This window comes from Choloepus didactylus, chromosome 2, assembly GCF_015220235.1.
Source record: "Choloepus didactylus isolate mChoDid1 chromosome 2, mChoDid1.pri, whole genome shotgun sequence".
In the NCBI taxonomy this organism is placed as follows: domain Eukaryota; kingdom Metazoa; phylum Chordata; class Mammalia; order Pilosa; family Megalonychidae; genus Choloepus; species Choloepus didactylus.
The window spans coordinates 132,585,322-132,611,115 of record NC_051308.1 but is presented as its reverse complement, the minus strand read 5'-3'; the positions used below and the strand labels follow the sequence as shown (position 1 = coordinate 132,611,115).

The window sequence follows — 25,794 nt, the reverse complement described above, 5'->3', positions numbered from 1 at the left end:
AAGCGAAGAAGGCAGTTACTGTACTGGCTGGGATGACTGATCATGATTACCAAGGAGAAATTGGACTGCTGCTACACAATAGCAGTAAGAAAGAGTATTCCTGAAATACAGGAGATCCTGTAGGACATCTCTTAGTGGTACTATGCCCTGTGATTATACTCATGTGGGCCAATTCATATATGTATATATCCTGTCAGTTCTGTTTCTCTGGAGAAACCTGACTAATACACTATCTTAAATATATGATTTGGTTTTAAAATTTTAAATGCATTGTATTTTCAGATGTAATAAATTACATAACTTCATCATGGAAACAAACTCATCTCATAAATAGTTATATCCACACCTGCATATGGTATGACAGCCAGAAAATCAGGAACAAGACCTTTGTAAAAGCCTCTAACCCTCTCATGCTTCCAAATTTTCCTGACACAATCCAACATCCCAGAGTACTGACCTGTTCTACTTATGGCCAACTTGGTTTTTAAAACCTAAATGTGAAAGAAAGTAATGTTATTAGGTCATTAATCTCCAAACCAGGGATTCCCATAATATGTGGGTTACAGAGGCCATCTTATTATAGAATATTAGAGAAAGAAATCTTAGGTCACACACTATTTTCAGTGTTTTCCTACTGTTCCCTGGAATATTTTAATTTTTCATAGTTGTATTTTACAAATATAGTACTTAAGTGCTTATGTCAAATTTCTAAGTTTAACTGTATAGGAAGACAGTGTCTGAATTCAGCTCTGCTTTTTTTTTTTTGTTCAAATTTACACACAAGTTTGGCCACAGCTATTTTGCTGTAACTTAAATAAGGAATCCACAAGAAAAGAGAAGCTCTTATAACCCTCATCCCCAATCTTAATATTCGAATAAACTGATATTAGAATCTCACACATATCTATACACCTATATGCACATCCTTTGTGAATAAGTACAGATACACAGATTAAAAAAAAGAAACTTGCCATGTAAGTCAATAAACATTTTGTTTGATTGTGTAGTGTCTGTCAAAAATTCATGTGCACCTGGAACCTGTGAAAGTGACCTTATTTGGAAATAGAGTCTTTGCAAACGTAATCAAGTTAAGATAAGGTCATACTGAGTTAAGGTAAGCCCTAAATCCAGTGACTGTTGTCCATAAAAGCAGAGGGAGAGTTGGACACACACACAAACGCGCACACACACACACACATAGAAAAGGCCATGTGATGGTGGAGGCAGAGATTGGAGGCAGAGATTGGAGTGATGCAGCTCCAAGCCAACGAAGGCAAAGGATTGCTGGCAACCACCAGAAGCTAAGAAGAAGCAAAGGTAGTGTGCTGGTTTGAATCTGTCATGTACCCAAGAAAAGCCATGTCCTTTTAATCCAGTCTTGTGGGGACAGACCTACTCTGGGTGGGACCTTTTGATTAGGTTGTTTCCATGGAGATGTGACCCTGCCCATTCAAGGTGGGTCTTAATTCCTTTGCTGGAGTCATCAACAAGAGGAAAGAAGGCAGAGACATTTTCAGAGAGCTCAAATACTCTTAGACAGAAACGCTCCCTGAGAAACAGAGAAACAAATAGAGAGCTGAGAGAAGCTGAGACAGAAGCCCAGAGACATTTTGGAGAAAGCCACTGAAACCAGAAGCTACATCCGGGAGAGAAGGATCAGCAGAACAAGCTATGTGCCTTCCCATGTGACGAGGAACCCCAGATGCCATCAGCCTTTCCTCTGATGCGGTCGCAGTTGGCTCGTCTAGGGGGGGGAGTGGCGGCCGGTTGCTAAATCCTAGGCTCTCAGGATTGCTCGGAGGGTACCGGCGGCGGGGGCTCTTTCCCGGAGGCGAGGGCGAGGCGGGGGACTGGGCCCGGTCCCCGGCGGAGGCGTGCAAAGTATGGAGGGCGGCGAGAAAGGAACAGGCGGGACACGTTTCTTTTAGGGTGAAGAAGCCAAGAGAGTTTATTAGGGGAAAGTACAAGCTTATATCGGGCGGTTTAGAGGGCGGGGTAGCTGTAGAGGTTAAAGGCTGGGATTGGTTCTGAGAGGGCGCGGAGGTTGTCTTTGGTTGTTGGGTGTTGCACAATGATTGGTGCATGCGCACTGGCAGTAGGGGACGTTGCATTGTAACGGAGGGGTTGAGTGGTTAGACGAGGGAGGCGGTCTTACCCGGCAAGCTTCCTCCAACGGTTGGTTTTGGGTGAGGAATTGGGGCCTGCCTCCGGCCTCACCTTCTCAGGCCCGGGGGGCTGTGGAGGGCGCTGTCACCCGTACCCACTACCCTCCCCAGGGGTGGATCCGGTCCCCCGGCCCAGGCCCGCCAGGTTGAAGCACGTAATCAGTATCCCGCACTCTGAGAAGGTATCTACCTCCTGATTCCTTCATTTGGTCATTTTCATGGCCTTAGACCTGTAAATTTGTGAACTAATAAATTCCCATTGAAAAGCCAATCCATTCCTGGTATATTGCATTCCAGCATCTTTAGCAAACCGAAACAGGTAGCATGGCCCTGCTGACACCTTGATTTCAGACTTCTAGACTCCAGAACTGTGAAAGAATAAATCTCTGTTATTTTAAGCCATACAGTTTGTGGTACCTTGAAACAGCAAGCCTAGGGAACTAATACATTGATCAAGATGTCCAAAACTGAACTCTTGATTTCCTTTCCAACCCGCTCCACCTGCAGCCTTCCCATCTCAGTTAAGAGCATCTTCATCTTGTCCATTGGTCAAGATGAAAAACTTGGAGCCATCCTTGACTCCTGCTTCTTTTACACCCTATATTTAATCCTGTTTCCTAATCAGGAAATCCTATTATCTCTACCTTCAAAATATATGCAGAATCTCACCAACTTCATTGTCATCACCAGAGTTTAATCCACCAAAATCTTTCTCCTGGATCAATTCATTATTTCCTGACTTCTACCCTTGCCACCTACAGTTTATTCTCAATATAGCAGCCAGAGTCATATTTTTATAAAGCAAGATCATTTACACCAAACCTTACAATGGCTCCACTTATCACCAGGGTAAGAGTCAAAATTTACTCTGATTTGCTCCCCCATTAACTCTCAGACCTCATTTTCTGTAACTCCCTCCCTCATCCACTTTGCTCCAGTCATATACCAGCCTTTACTGTTCCTTGAATCAGTCACACACACAGCCATCTTAAGACTCTGCTCTGTTTCCTCTGCCTACAATGCTCATCCCTCAGGTATCACTGTGTTACTTCCTAACCTCCTTACAAATCTTTGCTCAAAAGTCACCCTCTCAATGAGCCTCTCTTTAAAATTGCTACTCTGCCCCGACATTTCTGCTTCTTCTTACGCTGTGCTAATTTTTCCTTTTTCTCTAGCACTTATCACTTTAGACCATACTTATTGCCTTCTAAAATACTATATAATTTACTTATTTCTTACAGTTATTGTTTATTGTATGCCTCCCCCTGCTAGAATGTTTCCTCCAGTGCTTGAAACAGTGCTTGACAAGTAATGTTCAATAAGTATTTGTTGAATAAATTAATCAAGGTACTTGTTTTAGTTTTCTAGGCTGCTCAAGCAAATACCTTGAAATGGGTTGACTTAAGCAGGGGAATTATTCGCTAATGGATTTTAAAAATCCAAATCATGGCAACATCAAGGCAATGCTTTCTCCCCAAAGACCAGCATTCAGGGGCTGGCTGCTGGTGATCCTTGGCTCCAAGCCTCTGTCACAACGCAAAGCACATGGTGGTATCTCCTGGTCTCTCCCTTCTCTTCCGAGTTATGTTTCAGCTTCCTGTGGTTTTCTCTCTTTCTCTGTATTCATCCCATTTATAAAGAACTCCCATAAAAGGATTAAGACCCATCCTGATTGAGGTGGGTCACACCTTAACTGAAGTAGCCTCATCAAAATGTCCTATTTACAATGGGTCCACACCCACAGGAATGGACCAAATTTAAGAATATGTTTTTCTGGGGTACATACAACTTCAAACCACCACAGTACTACAATTTTTTAAGAGGGTAAAGATTCTTTGACAAAAACTTGAATACTCCAGTCTACTCTCCTTACAATTGTCATGACTTTCTTTTTTCAGCTCAAATGTAGTATTTCTCTTTATTGTTATCGTTGTTTTTAAGTGTTAAACTAAAGAACTGTTTCATATTAAAGGATAAAAAGAGACCTGATAACTAAATGCAATAGATGATCCTGGATTGGATCTGAAACCAGTAAAAAAAAAAAAAATTACTATAAAGAACCTTACTGAGACAATTAAAAATTAATGTTATTTTAATAAGGACTGTGGATTAGACAATATTGTATCACTGTTTAAATTTCCTGATTTTGGTAATATATTTAAGAAAGTTCTTGTTCTTAGGAAACTAAAACTGAAATATTTAGGGGTAAAGGGCTTAATGTTTCCAACTTACTCTTAAACGTTCTATTTAAAAATACGTATACACACATACACACGTATATGAAAAGAGAGAGAAAGAAAGCAAATAAGGCAAAATGTAAACATGTGGTGAATCTGGGTAAAGGATATACAGGATTTCCCTGTATTATTTTGTACATTTAGTTTGAAATTATATCAGCCTAAAAATGTATCTTCTCCCCCACTAAAAAGCAGAAATGACCCCCACCCACCCACCCACCCTATATTAAAAGATTTTCATACACATTTTTGTTCTTAGGTATGCCTTTGCTAAACCACATCTTCCCTACTACTCGTGGCAAATACAAAAGCTGATATAACATTTGTAAGAGAACTCAGGAAGCCTTGGGAAGACAACAGAAGAAAATGGAAAGGCTAAGAGGAATAGTCAAAAAGGATGACAAACAGAAAACCCTGCTGATGTTGAAGTTCATTATAAGAGAAAGGTTTTAACTTTTTCCAGGTTAGTGGTCCTCAATTTTATACTATCTATGCATCTTCCATTGAGAAATGCTATAATAGAAATGTATACGCAGGAGTCTCCTTATCTCCTACTAAATCAATTGCCTTCTTACTGTACAAATGTAAGGCTGCATAATCTGAAGGAAGTACTGTTTATCCTAAGTATCACTTTCAAACACACAAGCCAGTTTAGATGTTGAGTGAAAAAGATCTTAAAATTAAAAAACATATGCAAAAACTATATTGGTTTCAAAAATTGGATGTTTCATTCTTGTGACTGCAAAGTAGTACAGGATTAACATTACAGGAGAACAAAGCTATTCCAAATATATTTAAATTACACATAGCTGTTGTGACTCCTAGCTCTAAAATTAATCACTTTGATCTTTAATCCAGGGCTCCTAGTTCCTTGCAGATATTAATTTGGAGTTTAGACAAAAACAGAGTTAACAGAACAGGTGAAAAAGACTTTAAGATAAATATAATTAAAATCCACAGAGAAGTACAGAAGTATATTGCATCTAGGTTTAAAACAAACAACTAGAAACATCATAAATTGAAATTAAAATTTTCACCGTAGAAAAAAATTCAACGGACAGGCTGAAAAGCAACATGGAAACAGCAAAGGAGTAAATTCATGACTAGCATATAACAAGCCAATGAATTCTCCTAGAATATAATTCAGAAGGGCAAAGAAAGGGAAAATATAAGAGGTAAGACTCCTGGGCTTTTGGATGATATCATCAGGATTCCAGTATTCATCAAATAAGAGTTCCAGAAGCAGAGTACAGAAAGACCAAAACGAAAACATAGTCAAAATCTCATAGAAGGACTGGAGGAAAAGGTGGAAATTTTGAACTTCCCCACATGGGAAATTGCTGATGTTCTCACAGTCGTTGGGGACTCCCAATTTGAAAGGCCATGCCCTCGATCTTGGGGCTTGCCCTTATGAAGTTTGTTACTGCAAAGAAGAGGCTAAGCCTACTTAAAATTGTGCATCAGAGACATCCCCAGAGAACCTCTTTCGTTGCTCAGATGTGGCCTCTCTCTCTGAGCCAATTTGACAGGTAAACTCACTGCCCTCCCCCCAACTCAACATCTCCTGGTCAATGTGGGGCATGATTGCAGGGATCAGCCTGGCCCTGGCATCATGGGATCCAGAAAGCCTTCTTGGACCAACAGGGGGAAGAGAAATGAAACAAAATAAAGTTTCAGTGGCTGAGAGATTTCAAATGGGGTCGAGAGGTCATTCTGAAGATTATTCTTATGTATTACACAGATATCCATTTTTAGTTTCTAGGTATTGGTATAGCTAGAAGGAAATACCTAAAACTGATGAACTGCAACCCAGTTGCCTTGATTCTTGAAGACAATTGCATAACTATAAATTTTACAATGTGTGACCATGTGATTGTGAAAACCTTGTGGCTCCCACTCCCTTTATCCAGTGTATGGACAGATTAGGAGAAAAATGAGGACAAAAAGTAAATGAATTATAGGGAGGGATGGGGGGTATGAGATGTTTTGGGTCTTCTTTTTCACTTTAATTTTTATTCTTATTTTTTTGTGGTAATGAAAATGTTCAAAAATTGATTGGGGTGATGAATGAACAACCATATAATGGTACTATGATTGTACACTATGGATGATTGTATGGTTTGTGAATATATCTCAATAAAATTGAATTTTTAAAAAATCTAATAGAAGAAAATTTCCCAGAGCAAGAAAAATGTGAGCATTTTCACTGAAAAAGACCCACAATTTACTGAGTAAGAATAGTGGAAAAAGATCCAAACCTAGATATTGCATGGTAAAATTTCAAAACAGCAAGAATTGAGAGAAAATCTTAAGAGCTTCCAGATTTTTAGGATTAGTAAAGTAATATCAAGTGTTTGGATACAAATTAAACATAAAAATTCCAAGGTTTGTGTATACAACAACAATAAACATTAGGAAATGTAATGTAATACATTAAAAACAACAAATATCTTAATCTAGTAATATAAAAGATACAAAATATATAAATCTAGAGAAAACTATAAAACTCGATTGAATAATGCAACAAAGGATCTAAAGAGAGAGAGAGGCAGAGACAGAGAGAGATTCATCATTCCTGGGTGAAAATATCCAATAGTGTAATTGTCATTTCTTCCCAAAAGTCATTCAGTAAATTAGAGTAAAAATTACATTTGGGTTTTTTTTTTTAAGAAACTTGGCAAGCCAATTCTAAAGTTCATATGGAAGAGAAAATGCAAAAGAACAGTAACAGAAACATTAGCTTAGCAGTCACGGCTCCAGTGTTGTTTTAGCAATAGATTTTCCCTATTGTCTATAATCACTACCAATGATAAGAAGATTGTGGCTCATTTGAAAAAAATCAAATATTGCTTCATTAAAGATAGCAATTAAATCATATTTTTTTTGACAGTACTTACCTCTAAGGGGTAAATGAAGGTCTGGGCAGTAGCACCAGCAAAAGCACCAGAAACAAATTTCTCAGTAGCTTCTGATTTGACTTCTTCAGAAGCAAAAAATTTCTTATACTGTGTAAACAAGGGTTCAAAGGAATGTAAGTACTCAGAAGTCCAAGAGGGATTACAACTTATTCAATATTAATGGGCACTTATTTTAGTTAAAATTTAGTTAAAATCTATAATACACATCACCCTGTACCTAAACATGGTCAAGCACATTAGATAGGAGTCCCCAAACTTATCAGTGGAGTCTTCATCTTGCATCTCTTTTTTGCCTAGAATAAAACCTGATTTTATATATATGTATATATATATGTGTGATATAAAATCTGATATATTGCCAAGTGTTGATTATGATTAGGAAATAGGGAAATTATTGCGATGGAAACAATCGAGAATCTTATGCAATAAGTTCTGAGGGATGTCAAATTTTAATGAAGCAATATGACATGACAAACTGTGCCGGTTTGAATGTATTATGTCCCCCAGAAAAAGCCATATTCTTTGATGCAATCTTGTGGGGCAAGCATACTAGTGGGGATTAAGTTGGACCGTTTGGATTAGGTTGTTTGCATGGAGATGTGCCCCACCCAACTGTGGGTGGTGATTCTGGTGGGATACTCCCATGGAGGCATGGCCCCACCCATTCAGGGTGGGCCTTGATCAGTGGAGCCATATAAATGAGCTGGCTCAAGGAGAGGAAACAGAGTGCAGCTGTGAGTGATGTTTTGAAGAGGAGCAAGCTTGCTGGAGAGGAACGTCCTGGGAGAAAGCCATTTTGAGGCCGGAGCTTTGGAGCAGGCGCCAGCTGCCTTTCCAGCTAACAGAGGTTTTCCAGATGCCATTGGCCGTCCTCCGGTGAAGGTACCCAATTGCTGAGGTGTTACCTTGGACGCTTTGTGGCCTTAAGACTGTAACTGTGTAGCAAAATAAACCCCCATTTTATAAAAGCCTATCCATCTCTGGTGTTTTGCATTCTGCAGCATTAGCAAACTAGAACAGATTTTGGTACCAGAGAAGTGGGGTGCTTTTGCTGCTGAGTTTGCAAATACCAAACATGTTGGAACGGCTTTTCAAATGGATAAGGGGGAGTTTCTGGAAGAGTTGTGAGGAACTTGATAGAAAAGGCCAAAACTGCTTTAAAGAGACTGTTTGTGGAAATATGGACTCTAAAGATACTTCTGACAAGGACTTGAACAGAGATGATCAATGTGTTGTTGTCAACTGGAAGAAAGGCGATCCTTGTTTTAAAGTGGCAGAGAATTTGGCAAAATTGAGTCCTGGTGTCAGATGGAAGGAAGAATTTGAAAGTGACAACCCAGAATACTTAGCTGAAGAGATCTCCAGACTATATGTGGAGGAGGTACCCTGGCTTCTTCTTGCAGCTTATAGTAAAATGCGAGCAGAGAGAGATAAACTTAGAACTGAACTCTTGGGTTCAAAGAAACCAGAAGCTGATGGCTTAGAAAATTATGAGCTTCCAAGGGGTGGAATCCCAGAAGCTACAGCCCAATGTGAGGATTTAACCAAACATGGAATCCAGCCGCCATTTCAGTACAAGCCAAGATTGGAGATGGAATTATCCAGAAAGGATTTGTGGAAAGTCCTATTGTCTGATGGCTTTGACCCCTGCATGCTTCATGCAAAGCCAACAGAATTTCTGTGAGATCTTTACAGACAGAGCTGCTGCCAGTCGGGACTGGAGGAGAAAGACAAGGAACAAATTAAAGGAAAAATTTCTTCAAAGACAGAGCCATGGAGGTTGAGGTCTGGAGTCAAGAGGTCTCAGGCTGGGAGAGCAGAGCAGCCTACATGCATGGAAAGGGTGAGTTTGCCCTGGAGGTTGAGGGCAGGCTTTCCGCCTCGATGCTCTGGAAGAGTTTTGCCATCTGAGGTCCCAAAGAGGGCGGAGCACATTCCCAGGGAATTGGGGAGAGCCTGGCTGCCACCACACTGTTCTGAAGGGGTTGAGCATGTGCCCCGGAGATGCAAGGGATTCCGGGAGCTGCCCCGATGTTTGAGGAGGGTGGGGCCGAGAAGGTGGTCTCCCCAATGTGTGGATATGTTGGAGCACTCACCCAAGTGTTTGGAGAGGAAAGGGCTGCCACAAAGGCACTTAGGAAGCGTTAGACTCCCCCTCTCTCAAGCCCCAAGGATGCAACATTGTTCTGTAAATGACTCTCAGACTTTGAAATCTAATGGAGTTTGTCCTGCGGGTTTTAGGAACTGTTTTACTCCCGTTAACCCTGTTTTCCTTACTGTTTCTCCTTATGGCAATGGGAATGTTTATCCTAAGAATGTCCCTCCTTTGTATATTGGGAGCACATAACTTGTTCTAAGTCCACAGATCCAAAGCTAAAGGAAAAGTATGCCTTAGGACTGACCACGCCTATATTTGATTTTGATGAGATCTTGTATTTAACTATTGTTACTGAAATGATTTAAGTTTCTGTGGTATTGTGGGATGAATGTATTTTGTATTTGGAAAGAGTATGTTTTTCTGGGGTCCAGGGGGTGGAATGTGCCGGTTTGAATGTATTATGTCCCCCAGAAAAAGCCATATTCTTTGATGCAATCTTGTGGGGCAAGCATAATAGTGGGGATTAAGTTGGACCGTTTGGATTAGGTTGTTTGCATGGAGATGTGCCCCACCCAGCTGTGGGTGGTGATTCTGGTGGGATACTCCCATGGAGGCATGGCCCCACCCATTCAGGGTGGGCCTTAATCAGTGGAGCCATATAAATGAGCTGGCTAAAGGAGAGGAAACAGAGTGCAGCTGTGAGTGATGTTTTGAAGAGGAGCAAGCTTGCTGGAGAGGAACGTCCTGGGAGAAAGCCATTTTGAGGCCGGAGCTTTGGAGCAGACGCCAGCTGCCTTCCCAGCTAACAGAGGTTTTCCAGATGCCATTGGCCGTCCTCTGGTGAAGGTACCCGATTGCTGAGGTGTTACCTTGGACGTTTTGTGGCCTTAAGACTGTAACTGTGTAGCAAAATAAACCCCCATTTTATAAAAGCCTATCCATCTCTGGTGTTTTGCATTCTGCAGCATTAGCAAACTAGAACACAAACAAATCTAGGTTTAGTCCTGACTTGGTCACTTACTTAGTGATCCAGGACAACTTACTTCTCTATAACTCAGTTTCTACATCTGAAAGAGTCTTGTCTATGCCATTCACCATAACATCTGCAGCTCCTACTTTGCAGGATTGTTGTGGAAGATTAAATGTAATAAGGCAGACATGTAATGTGCTTGCCATATAAAACTGAATAACTGATTTTTATTAGTTTTACACATCTTGATAATGATAAATTTTTTCTTACAGAATAAATTTTAAGCAGAATACTTTCTTAGTCTCTGTGTTGCTTATTTTAGCTTCTTCATTTTCCAAGTCAATCAGTACATCCTATCATTCTCGCCTTAGTGATTGGTTCAAAGATTGACACAATCTGAACCAATGAGACCCAAGAAAACATTCTGGGAAGATGTATCAAAAGAAGTTTCCTTGGTCTTCTGAGAGAGCTATGAGGAGAGACAGCTCTCTTCCTGTTACACATGAACAATGAAGCATGAACCCCTGGAAGCTTTTCGAGGTCATCTTTCAACCACAAGGAGAGCAAGTCTTAGAAAAAAGCATTCAATGGAAGACTGAGAAAGAGATGAGGAAAACAGAGTCTTTGGTAAAAGGGGTAAACTGATAAACGAAGTTTCATAGGAAGTCCATCCTATCTCTGGAATTTTCAGATTATGTGAGAAAATAAATTCCCTTTATTCTGTAAGCCAGTTTGAGTCACATTTTCTTTGATTTATGACTTAAATATTCCTAAGTGATATTGGCACCTCAAGCTCAACATGCCCCCAAACTGAACACACACAATTCCCCTCCCCCCAAAATCCTGGGATCCTTCTAAAGGACAAACGCCATTTACATAAAATAAAAAACAAAAATAAAAATGAAGTGAAATACAATAAAATAAAATTTATATAGTGAATGGTGCCCCTGGGGATGTGTGACATGGCTGACCTGCTGAGGTCTTCCCTATCACAATAAATGGCCCCAGTTGAACAAGCTGGAAACCTTGGTATCGTCCTTGACAACTTCTCTTTTACTCTCTACAAAGAAATGTTAATAAAATCTTATCTTCTAAATACATTTGGAATTTGCCCACTTGTCTCTCCACTGACATGACTCTCTTCCATCCTAAATTACTGCATGCTGTCCTCACTGGTCTACCTACATATACTTTTGCCCCTTCCTCACTTTACCTGCCTACCTCTTCAGCCTCATTTAAGCATTCTCTCCTCTCCAGCCAGACTGAACTTCTTTTAGGACATCAAATACACCTTGCTGTTTTACCTCCAGGGCTTTAAACATGCTGTTACACTCTTCCTGGTACATTCTTTTCTCTGTGTTAAGGAGGACTTCTCTAACCCCTCACCCTAGTCTGGGCCCTTCTGTATCGTTTTCCCACAGTATCTTGCCCTTTGCTTTATGTAATACTTCTCACTACTATTTATTGAATGCTTACAATGTGCCAAACTAACTTACCAGATAAATATTATTATCCACATTTTATGGATGAGAGAACTGAAGTTCAGGGACATTATGGAAACTTGTCCAAGTCCAGACGTGAAGTTCAAACACAAGTCTCTAAAGCCCTGCTCTACCCATTACCTCATTTTGCCTCCCTTGAGTCAAACCATATTCCTGTTAGATTTCAGTTAACCTAGAATGTTATTGTGAAGTTTCCATGTAGAAGCCCAAATGAATTATCTAAAAGACCTTTTATTGAGGAAATATGAAGATCAAGAAAAGGGAATTTCTTTTAAAAACTGTATAAAAATAAAATAGCATTATAATAGTATAATAATATAGTATTATAGTAATGTTCCAATATGGACACTGACATGTTTCCCTTTGTTTTGTAAGAATCCCAAGCAGTTTTTAAAAATAAATTTTAACTTTTCCTTGTTAATAAATATCCTAGGCAAAAGGATTTACCTGTTCATATGAGCAGACCTTAACAGCTGTTTCAGGAGCAATCTTGAGAACATTCACACCATTTCCTCTCCACAAAGAAATCACTCCACCCTCTTTCACCATCTCCATCAAATGGCTCATTAACTTCACTTTCTTTGGTTCTGAACTCTGAGCCTTCAGAAGAAAAGGAAGAACTTTGAAAATGACATTATGATTTGGTAGGCAGGAAAGAGTTAAAGGTCCAAAATTGCTGAAAGTCTCTCCTGTTGGGGAAGCAGCCACTGTCTGGGTGATTAGACAGCTTTGGAAACATGTTTATTTTGTTCCCTGCACTATAGCTGAAGAAAGAGGAAACCTAAGATATGACACACAAGTAAACACACTACAGAAATGGTTGCTTTGTTTCCTACTCTTCAAGGGGATGGACAAACGAGTGAATCAGGTATAAATTCGAACAGAAGCAACATTCCTAAAAAGTTAAGGCCACCGAAACTAAGAGAATTTATTACAAACAAGTGGCTGTGAGGCCTCTGACAAGTATGACCTGTACAGTTAGTGTTATCAGAGAAAAAAGATGGAATCCAACTAATTCTGTATCCGAGAGCTCTGAGACCTTTCTTTAGGGAGCATGTTTGGAAAGAGAAATTCAGTTTGGCCTTGAGGGAACATCAGAGAGTGTGCCCTCCCTGTACATTGAATATATTGATCATAGAAGAAGGAAAACAAAGCCCAAAACAATGTGACTCAGCAAGGGAGGGAAGACAACAGAAAAAGAACAGACAAATTCAATATATATAATCCAGTAAGGAAAGATACAAGAGTGGTGTAAAAATAAAAGGTATTAAGGAGCTATTTGTTTTTAGGCACCTGGGCAGACATACCTTACAGTTGGATATTTAGTAAATATGTAAGGGATCATCAGGCTCCCTGTAATACATATATGAAGAAGAGAGCAGGAAAATCTGACCAAAAAAAAAAACGGACAAAACAAAGCAAAACCCAAGCACAAGAATGAGGACAAGCACCCAGTCAGCTGCAGCTGGAAGACAACATTTAAACTCAAAATGATACCTGGGTTGTACAGCTGCAATAATAGACAAACTTAACTTTAATTATACAATAAGTCTGCATAGAAGGCTAATAACCGATATATAAAATAAGGAAATACTTTTGGACTGGCTGGTAAAGAGCCACTGAGCTAAGCCCTTGCATACCTACTCCCTACTGCACTAGTCACTCTGGCTCCAGGGAATCCCAGGTGGGCTCCATATTGAAGGGGTGCCAAGCCAGGTGCCCACTAATCAGCCCACATACCTGCCTTCCTACAAGCCAACTAACCATCCCACATGTCACCTGGGCCTCCTTATTCAGAGCAGGTCCAGACTAAGACAGTATCCCAATGGTAGCAATTGTACCTGGACAGACAAAAGCCAGGTATCCATTTGGCCCCTGAGGCTGTGACAGCTTACCACCAGCCCAGGCTCCCTAGAAATTACCCTCATATAGCTATTTATTGGTATTCCAGACTCTGTGACTTACTTTAGTCCACCCAGATTGTTAAATGTTTTTAATGTGAGTCTTCCTCCAGAGTCAAGTCATAACGTAATTTGGTTTTTCTTAAGTATTCTCCTTTGTGTGACATTTAAGTGTGTCAGTTAACTCCTGCTGCATAGAAAACCACCCCACAACCCTTCGTGGCTTACAAATATTTTATTTGCTTCTGATTCTATGGATCATCAGTTTGAGCTGGGCTAAGCTGGATGGTTCTTCTGATGTTCTTTCCTGTGGTCACTTATGTGGCCGCAGTCATCCAGCAGTTTGACTGGAGCTGGGTATTCCAAGATGGTCTCACACATATGGTGTTTGGGGCTGGCTGGGCCTCTCTCTCTCCAGGTGATCTCTCATCCTCCATGGAAAGACAAGGCTTCTTTACATGATGGTCTCAGTGCATTAAGAGGACAAGAGCAAAAGCCATAAGACTGCTTGAAGCCTAAGATTGGAAGACCTCTGTTCTAGTTTGTTAATGCTGCAGAATGCAAAACACCAGAGATGGACTGGCTTTTATAAAAAGGGGGTTTATTTGGCTATACAGTTACAGTCTTAAGGCCATAAAGTGTCCAAGGTAACACATCAGTAATCAGGTACCTTCACTGGAGGATGGCAAATGGCGTCCGGAAAACTTCTGTTAGCTGGGAAGGCACGTGGCTGGCATCTGCTCCAAAGTTCTGGTTTCAAAATGGCTTTCTCCCAGGACATTCCTCTCTAGCAAGCTTGCTCTTCTTCAAAACATCACTCACAGCTGCACTCCGTTCAGTCTCTTTGAGTCAGCATGTTTTATATGGCTCCACTGATCAAGGCCCACCCTGAATAGGTGGGGTCACACCTCCATAGCAGTATCCCACCGAAGTCACCACCCACAACTGGGTGGGGCACATCTCCATGCAAACAACCTAATTCAAACGTTCCAGCTTAATCCCCACTATTCTGTCTGCCCCACAAGATTGCATCAAAGAATATGGCTTTTTCTGGGGGACATAATACAGTCAAACCGGCACAACCTCCAAGGTCATTTCCACTAGATAAGGCCGGCACAGATTCAAGGAGTGGAGAAAAAAACTCCACCTCTTGATAGGAGGAGGAGGAAAGTCACATCGCAAAGAGGTGTGCATACAAGGAAGGGAAGAATCATGGACGCTATCTTAGCAAGCAATCTACCACAAGGAAGTATGGCATTAGATTCATAAAGAAAGAAATATAATTCTAGCATACCACTTGGCTCCATGATAAATAATATTTACATCACCATAAGAATGTAAATGCTACTTACTGGTGTGGTAGATTGAATTATGTACTCCAATTAAGACATGTCCTTCATATTAATCTGCATTCCTGTAGATATGAACCCACTGTAAATATACCTTTTGAAGATGTTATTTTTATTTAACTTGTGGCCCAATTGAACAAAGGTGGGTTTTAATCCATACTACTGGAGGCCTTATAAAGAGAACTCAGGAGTTTAAAAAGCCAGAAAAAAGAGTACATCACCATGCAATGGGAGGCAGACATACAAGCCAAAGAACCCTAATGATTGCCAGCAATTAGCATCAGTATGCTACAGTCTTTGGGGAGAAAGAAAGCCTTGCTTGATATCTTGATCTTCTTCTAGCCTCAAAGCTGTGAGATGGTAAGTACCTATTGTTTAAACCAAACCATTATGTGGTATTTGCTAACTAAGACAGCTTTTGGTTCTAGGATTTTAACAGTGCTGCTGTTATAAATACCTAAAAATGTGAAACTGGCTTAGGAATTGGGTAATGGGTAGAGGCTGGAATAATTTTGAGGCACTTGGTAGAAAAAAACCTAGAATGCTTTCAAAAGACTGCCAGTATAGATATAGATATTAACTGTATTTCTGATTAAGGCTTAGAGAGCTTTAGAGAAAATTCTATCATCTTAGAGAGTACTAATTTGTAATGAGCAAAATGTTGGTAGGAGTATGGCTATTGGTAGCAATCTGGAATACGGTGCTTCCAGTGAGAACTCCGAAGGAAATGAAGAAAGTGTTGTTGGAAACTGGAGGAAAGGCGATCCTTGTTATAAAGTACCAGAGAAGTTGGCAAAACTGTGTTCTCATATCAGATGGAAGGCAGAACTTGCAAGCAATGACCTTGGATATTTAGCCAAGGAGATTTCCGAGCCAAGTGTGGAAGGTGCAGCCTGGTTTCTCCTTGCTGCTTATAGTGAAATGAGAGAGGAAAGGGATACACTGAGGACTGGACTCTTAAGCACCAAGGGAACCATTTGATAATTTGGAAAATTCTCAACCTATCCAGATGGTGTGCTCTGAGACTAGGGCCAGAAACAGCTCTATCAGGGCCTTCCCTGAGCTTCCAGGAAGTGAGTCCCCAAAGAACAGAGCCCAGCATGAGGGTGTAACTGAACAACCCTTTGCTAAAGAGGGTGTAGCTAAACATGGATCACACCACCCATCTCAGAGGAAGTCAGGACTGGAAATCTATTTGTCCAGGAAGGATCCGTGGAAATCCTTTTGCCTTATGGCATGCACCTCCTTGAACTACACATAAAACTGACAAGATTTTTGAGAATTCTGTATGACCAGAAGCACTGCTAACCCAGACTGAATGGGAAAAAGACAGGATGAAATGAAGGAAAAATTACTTCAAGGGCAGAACCATGAAGCAAGAGCTCTCCTCAGGCCAAGATAGAGGGACTTCTACCCAAGCCTAGGGGTAGGTAGGATTCCTACCTGTGATGATTTGAAGCTGTATGTACCCCATAAAAGCTTGTTCTTAAATTTAATACATTCCTGCAGATGTGAGCCCACTGTAAATATGACCTCTTGTTATTTTAAGTCATGGCCCAACTGAATGAGGGTAGGTCTTAACCTATTTTACTGGAGGTTTTATAAAGAGAGCCAGGAAGTTATAGAAGCCAGAAAGGAGATAGGAGGCAGAGATATAAGCCAAGGAACGCTAAGGATTGCTGGCAGCCAGCACCAGAACACTTTATCTTCAGGAAGAAAGCCTTCAAACAATGAGACAATACATTCTCATCGTTTAAACCAACCCATTGTGCGGTATTTTTCATAGCAGCCTAGCAAATTAAGACAACTGGTTTTAAATGTTTAAAATCATCCCCTTGAAAGACTCCACACAGCAGGGAGAAGCAAACACATTTCCATACTCAGGGCCTCCAAACGTACCTGGATTTCTGCAACACTGTAAGTGCCAGCCCTGCCTGCCCTGGATTAGGCCCCATGGCAACAGAGAAAAGTCTCAGGAAAAAAATGGAGGTCAGCTAAATATTCCTTGGAGTCATGAAGAAATCAGGAGTTTCATTCAGGAATGGGAATTCCTTGAACGTGTGATATATCCCAGACAGGAGAAAAAGAATCACGTGCTGTCAAAATCAATTGCCCAGGGGCTCAGGGAGAGGGACATAAAGAAGAGCTGGCAACAATGTCTCCACATGTTAAATTTGACAGACTTATATTGGACTATACATGAGGCCAACCAGAAGCCAAGGACTGAACCCCTGCCTTGTCCTTGTGGAGAGGCCCTGCACAGGATAATGGAGTATACTGGGAGGACAGTGTCTCCTCAAGTTGTTCCCATGCCGACATGGCCAACCTTCCACCTCCTGAGTTCCAGCACCAGGCCTGCACCATCCTTGTGCCCCTTGAAGAGCTGATGTGGACCTCCCCACATGTGATCTACATGGAGAACCCTCAGGTACCAGGATGGGCACCCTGGTCCCCAAATCCTCCATGGTCACCTCCATACCTGTATCCTGCCATTCTCCCAGAAGACCCCACACCCTAGCAGCAGTGGTCCACCACCTCTGACTGATGCCGATTCTGGTCTTTACAACAACTTGAACCTGGATCCCACTTCCGTTTGAGAGATAACAGAATATGACAGATTCATGCACTCATTCCATCTTAATGATATTTTTCTTCCAACCTATTAACACAGAATATTCTATCATTTATTTATGTCTTCATTAATTCTTTTAGCAATGTTTTCTTATTTTCTGTGTACAAGCCCTTTACATCTTGGTTAGATTTGTTCCTAGATATTTGAATATTTTAGTTGCTATTGTGAAAGGAATTTTTTTCCTTGATTCCTTCTTCCAATTATTCAATGTTTGTGTATAGAAACAGTGAATATATTTAGCTATTGCTCTTGTACCCTACCACTTTGTTGAATTCATTTATTAGGTCAACAAGCATTTTTGTATTTTCTTTGTGCCTTTCCATATATAGGGTCATGTCATCTGCAAATAGTAAATGTTTTACTTCTTCCTTTCCAATTTGCAGGCCTTTTATTTCTTTTTCTTGCCTAGCTGCTCTGAACAGAACTTCTAGAACAATGGTGAACAACAGTGGTGACAGCGGACATCTTTTGTCTTGTTCCAGATTTTAGAGGGAAAGCTTCATTCTTTGACTACTAACTATGACGTTAGGTAGGATTTGTCTTTATGTCCTTTATCAAGTTGAGGGAGTTTCCTTCTATTCTTACTAAGTATCGTCATCAAGAAAGAATGCTGCATTTTGTCAGAAGCATTTTCTGCATCCATTGAGAGGACCATGTTGTCTTTTCCCTTACGCTTGATAATGTATATCATATTCTTTGATTTTCTAATGTTAACCCATCTTGCATGCCTGGAATAAAATCCACTTGATCTTTTTTTTTCATGCACTGTTGGATTCAATTTGCAAGTATTTTGTTTAGGATCTTTGCACTTATATTCATAAGAAAAATTGGTGTTTAATTTCATTATCCGGTAGTATCTTTATGTGGCTTTGGCACTAGGGCAATATTGCCCTCATACAATGAATTAGGTAGTGTTCCCTTCTCCTCAGTTTTTTGGAAGGGTTTGAACATGATTGGTATCAATGCTTCCTGGAATGAATGGTAGAAGTCACCTGTGAAGACATCTGATCATGAGCTGGTCTTAGCTGGGAGATTTTTGGAAGACTTCTTCAATCTCTTTGCTTGGAATTGGTCTGTTGATATCTTCTATTTGTTGTATAATCAATGCAGGTTGTTTGTGTGTTACCAGTAATTTGTCCATTTCATCTAGTTTGTCCAATTTATCAGCATATCAATTCTCATAGAATCTCTTATGATCCTTTTAATTTCTGTGGGGTCAGTAATATGCAAAGAGGTATGACATGTTCAAGGATTATGATGTATGTAACTTACTATCAAATTTTGAAAATGGGTATACATATAATTAGATATATAGATAGGTAAATGATGGATAAAGAGACACAGATATAGATATAATTATGCAAAAATGTGGCAAAATATTGAAGGTAGACAAATAGGGTATGTAGGTACGGGGTGTATTGGAGTTCTTTGTATTATGATATAATTTTTTGTAACTGTCTGTAACTTTAAAATTATTTTCAAAGTAAAAGTTATAAAAATGAAAAAAATAAAATTATCCTCTTGACAAAACAGAGGATGTAAATATGATTATAGAACAAAATGTAATATTAACCATCTTGATGGTTGGAAGACTTAATTTAAGAAATTTCCCAGAATGTGGAATAAAAAACACAGTGATAGAAAATATATATCAAAAGAAAAGGTGCATAGAGGGTCAATCCAAGAGGTACAATACCAACTATAAGAATTCCAGAGAGAGAAAACAAACAGAAGAAAATTAAGAAAGAAATAACAGAATATCCCAATGCTGAGGAAAGACATAAATCTACAGTTAGGAGGAGACCACCAAGTGTCAAGCACAATGGATGGGGGAAAAAAACCCTACCTGAACTCATATTTTATAATTTCAGAACATCCAAGGTAGAGGAATGACTAAAAGTTTCCAGAAAGGAAAAACAGGTCACCTATGAAGACTCAAGTTGGCATTAGATTTCTCAGAACACTGGATGCTAGAAAACAATAGGGCAGTGCCTTAAAAGTTCTGAGAAAAAGTGTTTTTTACCATGATATTGGGTCAAACCAACATTCGAAGAAAAAAGCAAGATAATGTTTAGATGTGCAAGAAATTGACTTTCAGTAAAAATGTCAGATTGACCACACATGTTTATTCCCTCTTCTTTCCCCAAACCACACAAAGACAATGGTAAAGGAATAAAGAAGGCAGGAGCTAGGGTTGCCTCACATCTGGTTTGCCTGTGAATTGTCCCTCCATGATTATAAAGCACCCTCTTTCACTTTTCAGTACTGTCAATACAAAAAGTATATAATCACCTGACTATTAACCTGCAAAGAAAAGTATACTAGAGATTTCAACAAATTTGGGGGAGGTAGAAAGCAGAAGCAAAAAAGAGAACTGATCTAGTGGGGTAAAAGTTTCAATCTAAGTCTGCAGAGCAGAATGCCTATAGAAATTGATTCACCCTTAAAAACCCCTGGGGCTTCATTTTCTAGAGAAAGTGAAGAAAAGCTCTTGATTCAGGAATGCAGAATTCAGGAATTCAGTGAGGCATAGGATTGAAATCAGATAGATAAAGTGAAAAAATACACATGATGGACAGTGTGGGCCACTGCTCTTTTCCCCTGTTTTGAACCCAGAATACCAGCAGCCTGGCATGCTTGCTTGCTTTTTATGTTTCTGTAAAATTTGGAGGGAAATTTGTGCCTTGTTGACTCAAAAAGGGTAAAAGGAGATTTGACCCAATGTTGTCACAGGCCCCGAATCTCTGCCTTAAGTAGTATGATGAAAAGGGTGGAAACTCCTTATCCCTCATTACAATTGCACAAGCAAATCCATAAAGTTTGGGCTGTAAGTTTCAGGCATTCCCTCCAATGTCTGCCCTGGCTTCAAAGGACCACAACAGCTCCAGGGCTCAAAACCTTTTGACAGTTGAAGAAATCCACCTAAAGGGTACTACACGTGATAAGAAATAAAGGAGTGCCACTCTCTGACAAGTCTGTTTCTCTTGGTGTCTCACAATTTCCATCTCATGAAAGTCAAAAGAATTTTAATATGGTCTAATCCAAACCCCTCCCCACCACCACCAAAAAAGGAGACTTCCTTAATTTTGGCTCACCCTGGAACACGAGAGCTAGATTATCAGACTATGCCTAATTATTTGTTTACATGTCTATCTCTACCACTAGACTCCAAAATTCATATGGCTTATTACTTGTTTTTTGTACCCTCAAGGTTGAGTTCAGTGCCTGGCAGCTTGTTAAACAAATGAGGGTAGGAGATTCCTGGCAATGAAGTAATTTGCACATGAGAATATCAAGGGATAGTGTTAAGACCTCTGAAATGTTTCTTTTGAAAAGCAACAAACATTGCTCACATTACTCAAAAGTATACTAATGTAAGCCACTGCAGCAGAAAGAAAGATACCAATATAGGTGCTGGGGTCACCAACAGAAGCATGACTCACACAGCACTGGATGCAACAACATTTTACTCACATACAGAAGAGACAGGACGAGGTCAGCTTTACTAGTTGGGCATCGGTTCCCCATAGCCAGTGGGTCTCAATCTTTGACCAACGCAGGGCACCCCTTTCTTGTGTTTGTGCACCATAGTGGAGGAACCCTGCTCCCTCCCCACCAAAGACAAACATAACACCAGGGTGTGAGCTGGATGTCTTAAAACATGCCCACCATTGTCAAACTGTGTCCAGTGAACCTTTACATGGGCTTGGGACAATAGGGGAAGAAATGTACTGGCAGCCCCCTTATCTACTAAGGGATTGGTTGTGTTTTATCCTGACACACCTAGTCCTGAGTGCAGGATGTATTGGTGGGTCCCAGAGAAAGGAGGCAGACCACGCTATGACTGACTCCTACCCTACACTGAAATTAAGGGATTTATTTGTGGCAGCAGCTGTGTAACCTATCTAATAAAAGGAGCAACCATGGAGGGGGGAGGGAAGCGTGCACATGAACTGTGCAACACACCTGCATTAGGATTTTCAGACGATCTAACGGCGCTGTGCATGTTCGAGCACAAGTACCAGCTATGCCTCCGGCCAACAGGTATTTCCACAACTGGCCAGATTGTCTTTCTCTATCAGGAAAATCATCTGGAAAATGCCACCTATCTCCCACATCAATTCCCTATTAAAACAAACAAATAAATAAATAATGTTGAATTTAGATGATCTCAAATGAAAATTTTATTTCCTTATAAGAGCTAAATAATGTTTTCTTTATCTCAAACTCCACAGTAAATTAACATCAGCCCTTCCTAGCATATTGTGCTTTAGCAGTTGTTACAATTTTAAATGACTCATAAATCAGCTTAAAATAATGTCAAGTATAAATTAATATAACTATTTTATCATGTTTATCATAGTTTAAGATAGCCCTTCCATTTCCCATTTAAAAATCTGTTTCATTTTTGGTTGAAAATGATTTGTCTAAGATTGAATAGAAAAAGAACAATCTATCAAATTCTAATAAATATGTTTAGGTTACACAAACCACTAGTAAGGTAGTAGCTATTTCATTGGCAATTACGTAAAAGTATCTTCAATTTTCATGACCTAGTGGATCCCTTTGTTATCTCAAACTTTCTACCTCTAACAAAACAGATAAAAATATACAACACACATTTAAAAGGTTTCCTTTTACATTTTTACCTATAGTGGAATCGTACCTAAAAGCAGGTAATGAGCTCTGCTCTACTTATAACTAGAAGTTTTCTGAGAGTCTAGAAAGTCCATCGCATATATCACTTTTAGGAGCCTGAGCTTAGGAGTAAAATGGATTTAAATCCTGGCTTCCCTCATTCCTAGTTGAACCTTCTCTCTGAGTCTCAATTTCCTCTAACACCAAGAGAAAGCAATACTACTAATATCCACTCAAATCATATAAAGCACTTAGTAAAATGCTTGGCACTAAAAAACACTGTGAATGTTAGTTAACTGATATTAGTAGTTGTAAAATGTAAATTATGTGGTGACAATTTAGGCTTCCAAGTGCTAGGCTATACGTAGCTATTAGCAACAATGTGGCTAGGAAATAGCTCAATTAAAATCTGTTAAATAAATAAAAATTAGCATTTACTGAACGAGTTAGCATTGTATTAAAGTTTATATGTCATCTTTAATTTTCATGATAACCCTAAGAGAGATAAGTATTGTTATCCCGATTTTACGTTAAGAAAACTGAGGCCCAGGAAGATTAATTAATTTAGCCCAACTCTCCCAGCTAGAAAGTGACAGAGCTGGGATTTGAACCAAAATAGCTTAAATTCAATGCCCATACACTTGTGAAATTACTATAAGTCAAAGAGTATACAATCTCCTGGAACAAATGAAGCACCCAATATTAGCACTATATCCAAAAGGCAGGTTATCACAGGCACAATGTCGTTTAATCTTCAAAATAGCTATTTTCTACATCTTGCTTGCCTTTTATCTTCAGTATGAAACAGAAAACTTATCCTATAGGAAGCATACAATATTCATTGACTGGAATTCTCTTTAAATATCTTTAAAAGTAAAGAAACAATGTAAACCTACTAAAAGGATAAAATCTTCCCCTAATTATTACATATTTTTTATTAAGAATGGTGGTACCTGAAGAGTTTCACAAACATGATGGTAACAATTAAGAAGGCACACTGGTGGGATGTCTTCAGTTTTTCTACCGGGCAATAGGAATGGGATTCTACTGGTCAACTCCCTAGCTCAGAGGGCTCTTGAAAAGACACCAAAAAAAAACCCTAGGGCCTCATGCAAAACTCTTTTTCACTTAGTTCAACTTCCTCAGAAAGCAGTTGAAGGCAGTTAGGTTAGAATCAGCTTTTGAATTTGATTTTGGCATCCTGGGGTTTGGGGGATTATGGGAGAGAGGATAGGGCAGGTCGATATTTACTGTCACTTTTTCTTAAACACTCAGCCTATTTAAAGAAAGCCCCAATGTTAAAGAAAAATGAAAGGAACACACAGATTTCATGAAGAAACAGTATGTTGCAAGCTTTGAAGTACAAGTTTCAGTTCAAAGTCCTTCATTTTTCTATTAATAATAACAGCCAATACATATGGTGCTTAACATGTGCCAGATGCTGTTCTAAATGCTTTATAGATACATTAATAACTAGTTTAATCCTCACAACAACCTAGTGAATAGATACCTTTCTAAGTCTCATTTTATACTTAGGGAAACTGAGGCTGGGAGAGGTCACACAGCTTGCAAGGCTGGAGCCAAGATCTGACCCCAGGCAGATAGCTCCAGAGACCTTGTTCTTCACCCCCACCAACAGTCATTAACGACTTCCTCTTTGCCAGGCACTGTGCTAGGTATTTTACATGGATTGTTCATTAACCCTCACATCGACCCTATGCAGTAGGTAACATTATCACCATCCCTTCTTTATGGCTGAAAAATGAGGCTTAGAAAGATTAATTGATGTCCCCAAGGTCAAGGGCTAATAAGTAGGGGCACTAAGAAGCACACCCAGATAGTATGATTCCAGAATTCATGATCTTAGATGTTACACTATACTCCTTAGCTTAGGCAAATTACTTATCTCTCTCTGCCTCAGTTTCCTTGTCCATAAAGTAGAAATAATAATTCTTACCTCAAACAGTTGTAAAAGGAAAATAGTTATACACACACACACACACACACACATACACACACATTATCATGGAAACAGAAGAATAGTGTAGATTATAATTTGGAGTTACCAAGCCAAATTTTTATGAAATGGTTCCTTGCTAATTATGAAGCACAAATCTCTAAGTGCACTGGGAGACAAGATATGCAGACTATGATATATATTTATATGTATATACATATCCTCATGAAAAAACTAGAACCTTGGCACTCTTGCAGGAGAATTCTGGTTATGTTTATTCATTCAACCAACAGATAGTTACTGGGCAATCACTATAACATCAATGAGCAATTCACAGTCCCTACTTTCAAGCATGTAAATAGGCACCTATAATACAGAATGATAATGTTAAGTAGGAGTAATCAACTCTTAACAGGTAGTATTCTCAACAAATGGGTACTTTTTGCAGGTTGAAACTTTGGTTGAAGAAGACATTCTATGGCCAATTAATGGCATAAAATATACAAATGGTTAAAAAAAAAAAAAACACAGTAAAACGGTTCCAGTAATGGGCAATTTCTTCAACATTTTCTGCAGATTTAAATAAAAAATACTTCCTCCATTCTTCCCAGTCTATTGTCATTGACCCATCTCTATCCATCCTGAATATTAAAAATAAGAATATGCTCAAATATAAACAATGACTTAGAAATAAAATATGCATTATAGAAACATTTTATTTTCTTAAAGTCAGAAAATTTGGGTTACAGTCAGAGCTATGCCTGTTGCTACTTTTGTGACAGTAAAAAGTTCACCTAACATCTCTAAACTTCAGTTTAGATTAGAATAATTCCTACAATATAGGGTTCTTAGAGTATTAAATGAGATTATATATACAAGAGCCTTGTAAATTATAAAGGACTACAAAAAGGTAAGACTTTATTGCTGCATCCCAGTCTTCTAGTATTTCTTCTTAAGCATTTCCCCTCTTTCCTGTCTTGTAACCTCTTCCTATTACTTTCTACTACTTCTCTAGCAATAATGGTAGATCATGGAATAATAATGGTTCTTAAAAGACAAATTTCCATTTACTATGGATACTAAATTATTTCCATTAACATGAAATAATAGTAATGAAGCCAAATAAGGATTGTATACCATCAGGGAATTTCTCAAATACTTGAGTGAAATTCAGAATGTAAAGAAAGGCAATGGGATCCAATGCTTGCTAAGTATGAACTTGCCAGTACTTCAAGTTCTTATCTCAGTCAGCTAGTAACCCTTTCTCATTTTCCTCAGCAACTAGAACAAACCTTCATGCATCGCCTCAAACTACCTAACCCATTTCTGACACTCATTCTCAGGCCATGTTGCTCCCTATTTCTCCCCAAAATATAAGTGCTTTAGCAGTCTCATCTTTAAAAAGAAATTTCTTGCCCCAACTTCCC

At 39.4% G+C, this 25,794-nt stretch overlaps 1 protein-coding gene across 1 annotated transcript in view; it reads right to left on the bottom strand.

Annotated features, from left to right (window-relative positions):
• Nucleotides 1–305: 305 nt before the first annotated feature.
• Nucleotides 306–25,794, bottom strand: part of LOC119513352 (calcium-binding mitochondrial carrier protein SCaMC-1-like) — a 39,330-nt gene continuing 13,841 nt past the window's right edge. Inside the window, exons 2-5 of the mRNA XM_037808495.1 lie at nucleotides 21,739–21,897; nucleotides 12,338–12,490; nucleotides 7,300–7,407; nucleotides 306–491 (exon numbers count right to left, since the gene is read on the bottom strand). Of these exons, the coding sequence (XP_037664423.1) occupies nucleotides 306–491; nucleotides 7,300–7,407; nucleotides 12,338–12,490; nucleotides 21,739–21,897 (606 nt within the window). The remainder of the gene's footprint in view (nucleotides 492–7,299; nucleotides 7,408–12,337; nucleotides 12,491–21,738; nucleotides 21,898–25,794) is intronic.